A 17,016-nucleotide genomic window follows, 5' to 3' on the forward strand; every position below is an offset into this window, starting at 1 on the left:
TGTATGCCAAATTTGGTGTCAGCTGACAAAGTATTTGCTGAGAAAATGGCAATGTTAAAGTTTACCACGGACACACACACACACACAACCGAACACCGGGTTAAAACATCGACTCACTTTGTTTACACGAGTGAGTCAGAAACACTCTTGCATTGGTGCAGGGTCCATCCAGCAGTCTCAGTGGCCTTGGGCGTTCAACTTTGACATAAATTAACACGAAATAAAGCCAGTAAACATGTCCTTGGTTGGAGCAACTCGCGGAGCGCATCATAGCTTTGCCTTTTCCGTTGTTTTCTTTGTTGCTGCTATTTTTAACCGGGAACAAAACTACTCCAAGTCTGTCTGAGAGACCTGGTAGACCCTGCAACTGTGGTCAATATTACCAAGTTTTGACTTGGGTCAATATGGACGAACATATTGGTTAGAACTAAAAGCCAAACACCCTCCAATGCCACCCACTCCTTTCCATATGTAACTTATACTGTGTGTCTTAGAACTTGGTATACGCAGATTAAAAAACCCATTCACAGGTTACTTCAACGCGAGCGAACGTGGAGGGGAATGTTGAGTATCTGAGAACCCATAGCTTGTGGACAATTTGTGTAGTAGTTTAGCCATCATGATCCATCGAATCTTAATGTTGCTTCTGCCCACTTTCGTATACCCTAGGTTTTCTAGCAGTGTGTGAGAAAGCGTGTGATTCCGAGAAAGCATAGTCGTTCCCCGATCACGTGGGGTGCGTCTCCATGTTTTCTCGCAATGTTTGAGAAAGTGTGGGAAGTCTATCTTACATTGTTTTTTGGTTCTTTTTAATTTTTTTTTTTTCAAACTTTTTCTTTGTCATCCGGGAAGCATAGAGAAAAGAGATGATGACGTTAGTGATGACGTCGATGGTGTTCGCATTGAAACTGGCACACAGGAAGTTTAGAATGACGTATGTGTGTGTCACATGAGAGAGGTCATTGTAATGCACCAACCTCGATTTCAACGCCTAAATTTACAAAGGGGGTAAAAAGGTAAAGTGTAGAAAACATACCAAGATTTGACCATGATCACCCCCAACTGGTGTTGGGGAATAACAAAGAAATGAAACAACTTTCTGCGTGAATGTGACAGAACAAATTGTTTCATAATGCTCTGCCATCGACTGGGGATCGTGAAAACTAGACAAAATGAAACCATGTTTGGTTGTGATACGATTTTTTTTCTGTCACCCTAGATTGTCATTTTGTTTAAACGTCAGTGCTAGCATCCACTATTCGCATGCAACGTCTCATTGAAATTACTATTATAGTTAGTTTCTCGATATCAGAGAAAACACCCCGGACTCGAAAATTATTTGAAAACGGGTTCAGAGAAGGGAAACACACACATACACACACACGCGCGCGCGGTCGTCCGGGTAAAAGAAACTCATCAGCGTCTTCGTCTTCGCTTACGTCTTCATCATCAAAGTCATCATTGTCGTCTCCCACTTTCTCTCTTCTCTTTTTCTTAATTTTTTTAAAACTCTGTCTCATTTCTGTCACAAAAAAGAGAGAAAAAAGAAGAAAAAGCAGCAGTAAGAGCTTCCCGCGCCTTCTCACGCATCGTTCCCGTGCCACACTTTTCGTAATATGCGAGAAAGCGTGGCAATGCGCGAAAGCGTGGATTAACAGTCCTTGTCACAGCAGTTTGTCAGGCAAAAACGTTTACAAGTCAGGAACTTATGTTATCGTGGGAGTTACCAACTTGACATGGATAGAAACTCTTAAAAAAATCGTTCGCTTAATTCAAGTATGCCTTAAAATTTTGTGTATGTGTGTGTGTATGTGAAAACTTGTTTTGTGGAATTTAGCATGTCCCTACTAACCAAGCCACCCAGACCCATGCAACCAACCTCCTCACACATACACCCGTCTCTCAGACTGTTTTTAACTTATTTTGAGATCCCCCGTCCCCCCTTCTTTGTCGTTTCCTTTTGACCCGAAAGGGTTCTCTTATTTTCTGTACGGTATCTGTCATCTGCCGCGGTGTACTACTGACGGAGATACAGGACTGAGACCATCAGGCTTTGTTTTTCATATTCTTTTCTATCTTTACTTTTTAGACAAGATTTGTAAAAATTTTCTTCTGTCTTTTCGATTTGGGGGAAAGGGGATTTTGGTTTCGTTTTGTTTTCTATGTCATGTAATGAAGAAGATTCAAGCTTGTCCTTTGAATTTGTCTTAAGTGAAATTTCGTTTTCTTTGTCTGTCTCCCACTCTAACTTGTCTCGTTCATCATCATGACCCGCCTTCTCCTCTCTCATCATCACGACCCCCATCTTTATCACCATCATCATGCCCCCCTTCTTTTTCATCATTTTGAATCCCCCCCCCCTCCTCTTCATCATGACTCTCTCTCTCTGTGCGTGCGTCTGTGGGCAAGTGTATTGCGAGTGCACGTGCGCGTTTGTGGCTGCATGCACGTTCTCGCCATGGATGTTCGTCTATCACCAGGTCAAAAGCAAAAACAAAACCAGAAAAGTTTGCTTTTTGGCTGTGCAGGTATGGGTAAGCCTATGTTCTCTCTGCACGCTTGGGTCATAGTATGACGTGATCAGAATGTTCAAGGCTGCTAACAAGGACTCTGCTTCCCCGCCGACCTCTATCGCTCCTGCTCAAGTGGGCAGCAGCTGTTTGTGAGTAGTCCACTTACCTTTTTGCTGTTCACACTGATTCACACATTTTTTGGACTCTGATCTCACCCTTTCTGTAGAGCCCCAGCTCCAGCACAGTTCCGTGCCTGTGGTGTCTGTCTGCATTCCCTGTGGTGATATGGTTTACATGCTAATAACCATCATTATAAACAAGAGTGTATCAGTGTATGTCTGACGTCTTGTTGACTAAAAAAATGGGTCAAAACAGTGGGTCTGTGTGATCGCATTATCTTTCTATCTCTCTGTACAATAGTTATGTTCATGTAACCCCCCGCCTCCCCTCCCCCTTCTAAAGGGGCCATTGCCTTATGAATTTATCAATCTCTATCTCTGTGTGTGCGTGTGTGCGCGTGCGTGCATGTGTGTGCGCGCGCATGCATGCACTTGTGTGTTTTTGTGTGTGCATCCATGGTGACTTCAGATGACCTTGTAGTTTTCAGATGACCTTGTGTATTACCAGAACCAAACTTGGTAACAAGCAGGCTAAAATATTCCAGAAGGAAAAGCTCTCTAAAGAGCCCAGAAAAGGACATAGTTAAAAACGTTTTTGGTGATCGTGTTTTCTGAACTAGTATGGTACCATGATCATATGATGAAAAAGAAGTAATCTTGTGAAATTTAGCCTCTGACATCTTGTTCAGTTTGTTGGTGGAACCTTGTAAAGATGAAACCATATTTGCAGGTATGTCCTGTGTTTATCCCATAATGACCAAAGGAACTATTTTTTATAAGATGATCACATAAAAATATTTTGTTTTGTAGTCTGCATGATAAAATTTCAAAACAAAATGTGTGCAAATACCTAAGCAAGTATGTCCTGGCTGTACTTTTGACTGTAGAACACCCTTTTTATTTTCATTTTTTTGTTTTGAATCATATAAATACAAACCTGTGGAGTCTGCATGATGTCATCACAAAACAAAAGCATCGGAGAACCAGATTACTACATGACCAGATGATAATTTGTCTCATTTAAGAATATGAATATATCATACAGTATTAACTTCATAAGAGCACAGCTAACAAAAACCTTATCTTGGATTGGTACTATGGATAAAAAGAAATGATCTGGTAAATTTTAGCCTCTGTTCTCTTGATCAGTATGAAGATACAGCCATGTAAAGATGCAACCATGTGTGAGAGGCCTCTGTAGAGATATATATATATATATATATATATATATGTTCCTATCCTCTTAATAACCTGAGGATCTCCTGATTAAAAAACAATACAAAAACAAAAAAACAAAAACAACAACAAAAAACAAAAATGAAAAAACATATGGAAGTAGATTTTGCAGACATAATTTCCTTAACAAAAGAGCCAAATGAGAACATGGCTGAATGTGAATTTTGTCCCATTTAAGAATGTGAAATTTACATTTCATTATAAATTATAATATCAAAAGCAAGAGCACAGCTGACATTAAAATTAAGAAAGGAAACTTCATGTAAAGTATAATGAACTGATACTGGTCCTATGAAGAAAAAGAAGCAATCTGATGAATTTTAGCCTGTCATCCTGATCAATATGGTGATATAGCCATGTAATTGATAGCCCTTTGCAAGTATGAATATGTCCTGTTAAATGACTGGAGACACTCTTGGTCTTTAAAAAAAAAAAAAAAAAAAAATCACATATTAATCTATAAGCATATTGCAATATGAATATTGCTGTGGAATCTGCATGACACAATTACATAACAAACATTATGAAAGAACAAAATGAGAACAAGACCAAATGAGAATTTTATTCTGTTCCACAAAGTGAAATGTATCATATACTGATATGGTTTTAAGAGCACAGCTGACAATCAAAAAGAAATAAGACTCATTTCTCCTGTTTTTCAAATCTGGATATAGGCAGAGAAAAGTTTTAGCAGTGCATGCTTATAAAAAGTATATGTATGCAGTGACAGTGATCAGCAAACAGTAAATAAACAGAATGAGCATGTAACACATTTTCAAACACATAATTTTTTTTTCTCTTTCTCCCCCCCCCCCCATCATAGTATCAGAGTATGTTCAATGACTCACCATGCCACAGAGTATGTTGTATGACTCACCATGTCACCTTGTATTACCTGTCTACTCCTTGTTGCCTTGTTGTTGATGTCACTGTCAGCGCCACTGCCTTCAGTGTCACTTTCCCTGTTGTTATCAAGAGTACTGTTATCTTGGAATTCAGTTCCATTAATTTTTGACTCACTTGTGTAAACAAAGTGAGTCTATGTTTTAACCCGGTGTTCGGTTGTCTGTGTGTGTGTGTGTGTGTGTGTCCGTGGTAAACTTTAACATTGACATTTTCTCTGCAAATACTTTGTCAGTTGACACCAAATTAGGCATAAAAATAGGAAAAAATCAGTTCTTTCCAGTCATCTTGTTTAAAACAATATTGCACCTCTGGGATGGGCACAAAAACAACAACAACAAAAAAAGAAGCCTACTTATATGCAAACTGCATTTACTGTTATATTTGTATTTTTTGTATTCTCTAAACTTGGCACTTCTATTCTGACCCAACAACAAGAGCAGTCATTATTATCATTTTTTGTTCAGACAGGAACTTCTTTTGCTAAGCATGGAAGTTTTATTTATTTTGCAAATGTTTTGGTGCAGATAGTAAAAAAGGGAAATTACTCTGTAATTAATGCTAGGGGACTTAATTTGCTTTAAACTGATCTTTCTCATCTTAAACATTACATTTTGAAATTATACTTAATACATAAAAAGCTTGGATTTTTTAAAAAGTGTATCACAAGTGAGTCTTGAAGGCCTTGCCTCTCTTGTTCTCTTAGGATGCTATGCCACTGATATAGGCACCTCTTCCTTGGTAAACATTTTCCAGCAATTTTTTTTTTTTTTTTTTTTTTTTGTATCTGTGCACATAATAATTTGCTTCAAATTGAGTGCAAGGTTCACATGCAAAACAGCCAAACAACCATACACAGAGAAAAAAGGAGACCTAAAGGTCAATAAAAAATTTAAAAAAAAAAAAAAAAAAAAAAAAGGAAAAAAAAAAGAAGGAAAAAAACACCCAAACAAACCCCTATGGACTCCATGTACCTGTGTCCTGATTCAAGCATGCATAAAATCAAGTGAAAACAAGCCCTACTATTTGGTAATTCTAATACAGAAGAGGCACTTTTTTTTTTAATTTTTAATTTTTAACAATAAAAAGATGTCTTCCTTGGAATCCACAGATAACATTGAAACAGGACAGGAAAAAGGGTACTCCATGACTGCAACAAGGTGGGTAAGCAGGTATCAGAACTGAAATAATGGAACATGAACAAACTTGCAAATTTTTAGGAATAGAAAACAAAGAACAAAACAAATAAACAAAAAGAAGTAATGGGATGGGTTGTAGGGGGGTTGGTTTACATACTGATAATGTTATGATGAAAATGGTGGTGATGGTCATATATAATAATATATATTTGTGGCCGTGTCCCGAGTGGTTCTAATAGGGTACGGCACAAAAGACTTAACTAAATGATTGATTGAATGAAAGGATAGACAAGATCCCACGCACAGGCCAGGAACATAATTATAGAGGCCAGTCACAAATGGGGTTTTCTATTGGTTTATTTACAATAGTTATAAACTAAAGGAGAAGACTAAGAAGAAGTAATGAGAAGACAACTAGGAGAAGACAATGAGAAGAAGACAAGAACTAAGAGAAGACAGTGCAGCAGTACGTAGCGAGATGTCACTGTTGTGGGGACAACACTGACCACTACACGGCAAGAGAGAAAGAGAGCAGGTGCTGGCCGCGGGCTGGCTCGGGTGTGGAAGTCACCACTCATTACCCACTCGGCCAATTTATACAGATTAGGCGAGTTACAAAGACAATCACGTGGGCTGCAAACCAGATCGTCACTAATCTGAAGAAATCTGAATAGAACTGTGCTTGTTACAAGGTGTTCAGTGACAGATTTCTAAATGATTCCTGAACCAATTTGCGTCGGATAAGTTGCAAAAGAGCGAGCTCAACGCCTACTTTATAATGAGTGTAAAATGAAGTGTTGATTATTTAAGATGAATTTATAATCTTATTTAAGTCAGCTGAACAGGGTCAGTTTTAACGGGCTCGTCGCTGAAAATTACAAACTGCGTTAAATCAGTTTAACGTAGGCGAACATAAATGGAATAGATTTAAAGATGGAATTACGACGATTCTGCCAGTATATAATACTAGTAGTTTACTGATCTGACAAAAGAGTTATTAATTAATTACGGTGGAACAGAAACACAAGTTTCTTCTCAGCCAATGACGTACCGCGACGCGACACTGGTCGAGCCACTGGTCGTGGTCTGGCGAGGACAAAATGATGTAAGCGGAGTGACGTCACATATTCTGTGCAGGGGTCAGGAGGGAAAATGTCGTCTGCTGTAGCCTGTGTGTGAGCAGTTTTGGAGCAAGCATAGCACGCTTGGTCACATATTTATAAATGCTTGTAAGGTAACTGTTAAGGGAATGAAATAAAATGTTGGAAAAAGATTAGGCGATTATCAGTATTATTGCTTTTCTTAATTATGACATTAACTTAATGTCATTAAGGGTAATAAAACTAATATGATGGTATGCAATTAAACCATTTTGTATACCACTACTACTACTACTACTACTGATGTCATGATGATGATGACAATAACAACGAGAGGCGGGTGGTACACAAAATGTCACTATTTGATAAATGCCTTAGTTAAGGATACCAGATGGCTTTCTGGATACTTTATAGATGTAGGGGATGAGATGGGAAGGAGTGCAGGTTAGTGCTATATATATGTATATATGTGTACCATAATGCAGTCTCAAGTGAAGCAAGTAGTGAATAAAATACAGAGATGAATAAAAACTGACCCCTTAAAAATGAAATAAACTGTATATCATATGATGGGGGTGCAGCAGATTATGTAGGTGAGGTAAGGTAAATTTTGATTAGGTGCTGATGAAAGACTGATTGGAAATGGCATATTATGACAGTTGTATTACTGAATTAGGATTAATCTTCACCATACAGATATATATAAATAGTGACAGGGTTAATTTGTACTAAATTGAACAAAGACCATTTTTTACTTGAATTAAATCAGAGATATATCAAGAATGAAGGAAAGTGAGAATGCTTTCTTACTAGATTTCTTCGGATATTTGTCTTCAGGTCTTGTATCACCCATGGTTATAACTTATATCAGTATGGTACATGTTATAAAGTGGAACTGGTCATCAAGTTTCCATTGTTTTGGCACTGAAATTTAGAATGGACACTTCATTTGTAAACTACTATCATTATCATACTATTTTGGAATACTGAAAGACAAACTGCTGTGAGCATATAAATTTATGTTTACACATATGATATACTCACACACACACACACACACACACACACACAACAGCCATGAACATGATGAAGAGAGACAGACAGACAGAGATAGGTGTTTTGAGCAAATCTGGGTGTGGATTAGATCTGGTCCTTGCAGAACTTTAGCATTAACTCCGTTCTTGTTGCTTTGATTGATTACATGGTCTGGATCTAATCCATATACAGATCTGGTTAAAAGCTTCTATTGGACTTCTTAAAGCAACAACAACAATTAAACAAACTTTTCTTCATTAAAAACAACAAAAAAACAACAACATGTAGACAGCATACCTCTGTAACCTGTGCATATCTTTCTGTATGTTGTCAACCCCTCTCTCCCAACCCTCTCTCCCTCACAGCCTTACTGCATGACATGCATGCTCACACCCACACACATCACACCCACAATAATCCAAACTGCACTGAAATGCTATAAGCCTAGAGCATAATTTTTCACAAAATTCATAAACTGAAATGAAAGAAAGCAAATTAGTTCATGTGTGTATGAAACCCTTACAATAAAATTAGTGCAAATCAAATTTTAGAAAATATGCTGGTGAGCACACAGACACACACAGACACACACACACACATATGAAAGATCTTACCACCAAAAGTTTGTTCCTAACTGTTTTCAGTTTTTGAAGATCCACATCCAACTGCTTGCAGCAAATAATGTGATGCAAAGATTGGGTAAGAAGTGCGATTCTTTAGATAGATCTAGGGCATCCACTATTCTGTTGTGTGACAACAGGAGCTTCTTTGCTCCAAGGCCACTGTCAACGTCACTTTTCAGTTCTTTTCACAGCTGAATTTATCCCTTTTTTGACTCACTTGTGTAAACAAAGTGAGTCTATGTTTTAACCTGGTGTTCTGTTGTCTGTGTGTGTGTGTGTGTGTGTGTGTCCACGGTAAACTTTAACATTGCCTTTTTCTCTGCAAATACTTTGTCAGTTGACACCAAATTAGGCATAAAAATAGGAAAAATTCAGTTCTTTCCAGTCATCTTGTTTAAAACAATATTGCACCTCTGGGATGGGCACAAAAAAAAAAAAAAAAAAAGCCTAATTATATGCAAACTGCATTTACTGTTATATTTATATTTTTTGTATTCTCTAAACTTGGCACTTTGATCTGATATTCTGACCCAACAACAAGAGCAGTCATTATTATCATTTTTTGTTCAAACAGGAACTTCTTTTGCTAAGCATGGAAGTTTTATTTATTTTGCAAACGTTTTGGTGCAGATAGTAAAAAAGGGAAATTACTCTGTAATTAATGCTAAGGGACTTAATTTGCTTTAAACTGATCTTTCTCATCTTAAACATTACATTTTGAAATTATACTCAATACATAAAAAGCTGGGACTTTTTTTTAAAAGTGTATCACAAGTGAGTCTTGAAGGCCTTGCCTCTCTTGTTAATCATGAATTTTGTGTAACAATGTTTATCAACTTTATGGTATAGCAGCTCATCTGATTTAAACATACATGTTTGTCTGCTATATATCCAGAATGTCATCAGGATGACATTTTCTTCACCTGTCTGAATACATACATGATCACTTTTTCCACTGCTGTACTTTTTCTAAACTTTGTAAAAATCGTAAGATATTTGATTCAGAAACTATAATCTTTGTGAAATCAATCAAATGCCACCTGTTTTGGTTGTCATGTTTGATTATTGTCATTGCATGGACTGATGGAGCAGTCAAAGGAATTTAATATACACCAGTAGATCTCAGTATTAAAGACATAATAACAGAAGCCGTTTGATAAGATATTTGATGCTATCTTTTAAATCTTACTTCTCATTGGGTGGAGGGGGGTGGACAATAATAATGAGTATTTCCCTGGGGGCCAATACAAAGAATATAAAACAAAGTATTAGATATGCATTATATTTTTACAGGCATGAAGTGTGATTTTTTTTTTTTCAAGGTAGTAATCATTCAGATAACCACCCTCCCATCCTGCCCCATCTATACCCCCTGCCCCCTCACCCCCACAAAACAACACACACACACACAATATTGCTGTAAATAGTCTAACTGAGATTAGTTCCTGCATTCTTCATAACAAAGACCTTTCATCACATTGCCAGTGGCTGGGTTGCTACTGGTTTTGTCACTGATTTGAAAATTGTTGTTTCCTTCAACCCCAAAATTAAGCAGTGAATTCATTCCAAGTTTTGCCACACCCAAGTAGACAGTTTGCAAATTTACGCCAGATTGGATAAAAGAAAAAGAATAATGTTGTAGCCAAGTGCTCATCTACTACAGTTGACTGTGGCTCAACTCACAGCACAAACTGAAAGCTGAGCTACAGCAGACGCCTTTTCCGCAACTAACTGCTGGTCTTCGATGACTCACGCAGAATGTGTTACGCCATTCCCAGTTTGAATGTAAAGCCCATTCCAAACCTATTCTCTAAACATCTATTAAATCTAGAGGATTACAACTCTAGACATACTTATATCACTATCATTCATCACATTACATCCAATTCGCCATGCATTATGCGTTTCATTATCCATCATCTTTTTCATTATATTTCAGACACATTGAAGACCCATTTTGTTAGTGCTTGAATCTATGCAAATAAATAGTGTTGGTGAAAACAAAGAGTTGTCAAGGTTAGAAGACCAACATGGCCAACATACGTCAGTCTTGGTCAAAAACCTGTGTTTAAAGTCAGTTCGCCTTGATCATTGTGTACCCCAGGGTTCGGTTCTTGGACCTGTACTTTTCATTCTTAATACTCGGCCTCTTGCCTCTCTTATAGCATCACACTCTGTTTCAAGCCAATCCTTTGCCGATGACACCCAGCTTCTTGACTCTGCTCTGCTGACCAGATACAAACTACCATTGACAATATTCAGACATGTATCAGTGATGTACAGTGTTGGATGACAAGTAATAAACTAAAACTGAATGACGACAAAACTGAAGCCCTTCTGATCACGACAACATCTGATCACAAGAAACGTCTCCTTGATCCATATCCCACATTCATCAAAGTTGGAATTTTGGAAATACCATTTGCTCCTTCTGCTAGAAACTTAGGTTACATCATCTCTGACCATATGTTCATGGACAAGCATGTTTCAAACATTTGTAAACCTGCATATGTAGAGATAAGATGTATTAGTTATATCCGTAAATACTTAACCACTGAAGCAGCAAAAACACTTACCTGTGTAAAAACTGTTTGAGAGTGTGGTTCGATTATAATAGAAGAGAGAGGGGAGCAGACAGGGGGATATAGGATCAACTAATGATGCACTCACTCACTCTCTCCTCACATCAATAGCAGCGCCCCATGGAGTGGTTTTTATAGAGTGTTTACTTTACAATACAGCACACATACTAAGCAGTTCACCCTACTTAGCAAAAGCAACACACACTAAGGCAGCACACACTGCCTACTTCAAGTACTTCCTACAAGCAGCACCTACAAGCAGCATCTACAACTACAAGCAGCACACCTGGAACACAAACACACTACCAAAACCCAGGTCAGGTAAAATCTCAAAATATCCTGACATTACTCATTTACTGACATGAAAGGCCTGTACCCTCTCAACACCTTTCATCACATGTCCACCAGTATGCACTCCTCTCACACATAGATCTGTGTGAGGTAATACAAGCTTCCTCAAGCTTACCTGCCACCAACAGTGACATATCATACTGTGTACAAAACATATCACTGACCAATACAACCCTGTGTTCCAACTCATGTTACCCATCTTATAATAAAACTGTGTGTTACCGTGACCAAACAAATCTCCTCTTTGCCTTCACAAAGTTTTCAACTGACACAAGTACATGTATGGAAATCATTACTTCCAACATATCTCTGGTAAACAGCAATTTGCAACAACATAGCACTGACCCTCGGTGCTCTCACTGTTAATCAACTCATTAATCACATTACAATGTTCCTTCCCACTTTGTCTGAACAAAGTAAACCACTGACACATAGCACAACTACACATGTTATCACAACTACCAACAAATCAAACATGTGTTCCACAACACTTGCTGTTACCCCCATGTGCACACACACATGAAAAACCCTCAACACACACTGACAGTGCATTAGCCAATAGATCTGTTCAGTTCACACTGAACTGACACCACCTACTATATACAAAACAAAAGTAATACATCAAAAATACGGAACAAGATATCTGTAACAAAACAGAAGAGGGGGAAGGGGGTTGGGGGGTGACTCAAAAGATATAGGCCAGTACTTCCCTCCACACATTAACCCCTTTTCTTTCCACAAGCCACAAGATCAAATTAAACTGGCTGTTCACTGACACAAAACATAGTTTCCCAACACAACTAAGTTATCAACATAACATAAAACCATTACAAGTCATGTACTCACAGCCCAACAGGGATTTCCTTACTCCTCACATCACTGATCAGTCAGTCACACTGTGTCAGTGTTCAGTTCTTCTGGGAGACAGCTAAGAACTGGCTTTGCTGACTGATTTTATCCCTACCCACAACATACTGTGTATACTAATGCAAGCTACAACACTCACTCCCCCAACTAGTTGAACTGAAATAACCAATCTTTGCTTGTCCTAGTGACGCTATGTGAATGACTGACAGATTCACTGCTTGATCCCAATTCGTCCAATTCAACAGATTGATATGATTTGCTACAATTCAACCCACTTGTTTCTATAACATTCTGTGATGACAAGCTCACCTGTTTACGTCACAATGAGATTGGGGAGACAGGACAATACAACTCTTGGCATGTTAGCTGGCATGATCAAAGTTCACATTTGCATAAATTTTCCCTAGTTTACGTTCCGAGAGAGAGTGGCCAAGATATGACTATCAGTGATTGATGCCGGCTGTACATTCGTAGCAGACGACAGACTGACCGAATTATTAGCAGGACACAGTGTGAGCCATTTTCTTGGCACTCAGCCAATGCACTCTGATGAGAACTGGATAAAGTGACCATTTGAGAGGGGTGAAGAGGAGGTGGGATGTGGGGGGGGGGGGTGGGGGTGGGGCGATGGAGACTGAGGGGGCGTGGCCTCACGTCCATATTATCACTTGGAGAAGTCACAATGCATTGTGTATCTATCTCTTTTTCAATTAAAAAATTTTTTTTATTGTGGCTGTTCTGGTAGTAGTATGATTTTGTATGTGCAGATATTCATTTGTCCAGAAAATATATTTTAGTGCAAATTACCTGACTAATGTTTGTAATGAACAAGTTGAAAATGTGACAAAAAACAAAACACTGATTTTCAAAACAACAGCATCTCACTAAAAATATATAAAATGGGAAAATATCATGTGTTTTGTATTCTTTATTCATTTACCTTTCAGAAAATATATACTATTATGGGTCTTTCTCCAATAACAAAGAGCACAAAATTTTTGGAAAATTTGTATCCGTTCTTTGTGAAAAAACCCTGGCAAATAGATTTCACTTAAATCTTATTTTCCTGGCAGCGAAAGGGTTAATATCTCTTTAGTCGGATCAGTAAACCCCAAGTATTATATACTGGCAGAATTGTCACAATTCCATCTAAATCTGTTCCACTTGTGTTTGCCTATGTTAAACTGATTTAACGCAGTTTGTAATAAGCTCGCTAAAACTGATCAGTACAGGTGACTTAAGGCCAGACACGGTACTGAAATTTTGACCAAAATCATGATTTTTTGTGATTTTCGTTTTTTCGCATAATTTGCTTCTTCAACATCTAATCTTTATAGTCCGTTTCACCTGGGTACTATATTCACTTAAATAAAGCTTCAAACAGCATCAACATGTGTGATTTCTTGTGAGTACAAGCACATCTCTTTCTTTTCCAGTTTTCTCAGTTTTGTGTTTTGTCCTCATAATACCATTTTTCAAAATGCTAATGTTCAAAAACTTTAAAAGATAGCATATTCAAACTTGGTACTTTCTTTCTTTATGTATTCATCTTTATTATAGTGCGGTGGTTTGTATAGTACTAGTAAAAGAATGAATATACACTCATTTGAAAAAAAATTATGTCAGGGAATTTATACACATTTCAACAAAAAAATAATAATAAATGTATTTATTCAAATTCTACAATACCACTGCACTATAATAAAGAACAAATACAAATAAATCAAATAAAACAAACAGAAATAACATATCTATAAAGGTACCAAAGTTCTAAGCTTTTAATTTTTTTTGTTTGTTGGCCATTTTGGATTCGTTTCCATGGAAACTGTCACGACAAAATGCACAAAATGACCTTTTTAGACATGTTTAGTCCAATATCTTTGCATACCATGTCACAGAAAGCCATAAACTTTGAGTTTATTTCATATGTTTTTGTACTACTGCGTCTGGCCTTAAATTAAGATTATAAATTCATTGTAAATAATCAACACTTCATTTTATACTCATTAGAAAGTAGGCGTTGAGCTCTTTCTTTTGTGACCTATTCAACGTAAATCAGTTCAAGAATCATTTAGAAATCTATCACTGAACACCTTGTCACAAACAAAATGCTAATCAAATTTTGGGGGATTTTAGCTGATTCTCTTCAAGGGCCATGCTTGTGTCATTGCAGTTCGCTTAACTTGCGTAAGTAGACGGAGTGGGTGATCACTGGTTACTTTTCCACCTGGCCAGTCACTGGCTAGAGCCTGCTTTCTTCGCTTGCACTGTTTTCTCCATTCTCTTCATTTTCTCTTTATCTTCTCATAACTACTGTAAATAAAACAATAGAAAACCTTTTTGTGATGGCCTCTACATGTTCCTGGCCGCAGGGATTCTTTTCTATCCTTTAGTTCAGTAAATTATCAGTAATTCTTTTGTACCGTCCCCTTTAATATAATAATATCACTCGGGTAACTACAGTGTAAATGGGAGCAAACGGACAAGACACTCAAAGCAAATTCCGAACCTGCGTATATAGTGCTTGAGAATGTAAAAAGACACAAGAGACATTTCAAGCAGTCTGGTGACAGATTAGACAGACTGCATCAGATTCAGTTTCAAGGAGGCTGATCCCTATGAACACTATATCACTTTTGCAAAAAGACACAAAACAAAACAAAACAAACAAACAAAACAACTGCAAAGTACAAACAAGCCAAAAGAGAGAGGGGGGTGGGGGTGTGGGGGGTGGGGGGGGGGGGGAATAAGTGAAGGAGTGCATGGATGGAGGGGGCTGATGCCTGACCTAGACACACATCCAATTTGCTGCAGAGATGAAATAATTTATTCAAGCAATAAATGATTAAAACAGAATAACATAAAAGGTACACAAAAGAAATAAAACTGAAGAAAATAAAATAGTCTCATCAGGTGCACTTGTGTGTGTGTGTGTGTGTGTGTGTGTGTGTGTGTGTGCACACGCACACACAATCCTCCTCGACTTGCCATCAATCCATGGTAGCCAGTATCAGAATTTATGCACATATTTTTTTTTTTTATACAACAGCAAGACAGCCATTCAGCAGTCCTACAGATGACTTTGTTCCATTCAGCATAATCAAGGTACCATTCCTGATGTTATATATTATTATAATAATTTATATACATGTATATATATTTTTTTAATTACATGGCATTGGTAATAATCAGTCTGTGGAATAATGACCTAGAGGTAACGTGTCCAGCTAGGAAGCGAGAATCTGAGCGCATTGGTTCGAATCACACTGGTAGTTCCCAGTATTTTCTCCCCCTCCACTAGACCTTGAGTGTTGGTCTGGACACTCGTCATTCGGATGAGACAATAAACCGTGGTCCTGTGTGCAGCATGCTTTCAGCACACATAAAAAAAAGAACCCACGGCAACTAAAGGGTTGTCCCTGGCAAAATTCTGCAGAAAAATCCATTTGGATAGGAAAACAAATAAAATTCCAGGCAGTAAAAAATGCAAAAAAAAGGATGGCACTGTCAGTGTAGCGATGTGCTCTCCCTGGCGAGGTGAGAGCAGCCCGAATTTCACAAAGAGAAATCTGTTGTGACAAAAAGTGTATTACAAATACTGGCAAAGAAATAAAAGCTGCTTGCAGTACCAAGCTCAGTTGAATAAACCAAGGGAAGCAACTCATAGTAGTGATGAAAGTTTTTGAAAGAGTGATACTTGTCTATCTGCAGGAGTCTGTCAAACCATTTTTAGACCCCTTGCAATTTGCATACAGGAGAAACAGATGTACGGATGATGCAATACTGTTTGTCTTGAACAAAATCTATGAACACCTAGACAAATCAAATACCTGTGTCCGCTTGATGTTCTTTGATTTTTCTAGTGCTTTTAATACAATTCAACCTCACCTCTTAGCAAAAAAGCTGATGCACATGGGACTCGCTTTTCCGACGATTTTATGGGTTTTAGACTATCTTACTAAAAGGCCTCAGTTTGTAAAATTAAATGATTTTATGTCTACTGTCTCTTTCACAAACACAGGTGCATCACAAGGTACAGTCCTCTCGCCTTTTCTTTTTACCTTGTATACGGCTGAATGCAGAAGTCTGACCAATTCGTGTCCCCTCGTTAAGTTTGCAGATGACTCCGCACTGACAGGACTTATTACTGATGACGATGACACTGACTACCGAAGAGAAATTGACAGGTTTGTGAACTGGTGTGAAGAAAATTTCCTTGAGCTGAATGTTAGCAAAACCAAAGAGCTTGTAATCGACTTCAGAAAAAAGAAATCAACTTTAAGTAAAATCATCACAAAAAATGAAGTGGTCGAACAAGTAGACTCATACAAATATCTCGGTGTGATAATCGACAATAAGCTGTCTTGGAATGAAAACTCAACTGCACTCATTAAAAAGAGCAACAGTCGCATGTACTGTCTTAGAAAAATGAAATCTTTTAATGTATGCAAGCAGATGCTCCAAATGTTTTACACATCTGTTGTCTGTAGTGTTTTAACATACGGAGCCGTGTGCTGGGGGGGAAACCTGACCAAACATGACAAAGAC

General features: G+C 37.8%; 1 protein-coding gene across 1 annotated transcript in view; it reads left to right on the plus strand.

Moving 5' to 3' along the window:
- LOC143297671 (uncharacterized) overlaps positions 1 to 17,016 on the plus strand; it is a 53,703-nt gene that overhangs the window by 16,649 nt on the left and 20,038 nt on the right. The window contains exon 2 of the mRNA XM_076610091.1: positions 2,529 to 2,662. Coding sequence (XP_076466206.1) covers positions 2,586 to 2,662 — 77 coding nt within the window. The 5' untranslated portion in view covers positions 2,529 to 2,585. The remainder of the gene's footprint in view (positions 1 to 2,528; positions 2,663 to 17,016) is intronic.

Source organism: Babylonia areolata, chromosome 23 (genome assembly GCF_041734735.1).
Source record: "Babylonia areolata isolate BAREFJ2019XMU chromosome 23, ASM4173473v1, whole genome shotgun sequence".
NCBI lineage: Eukaryota > Metazoa > Mollusca > Gastropoda > Neogastropoda > Buccinidae > Babylonia > Babylonia areolata.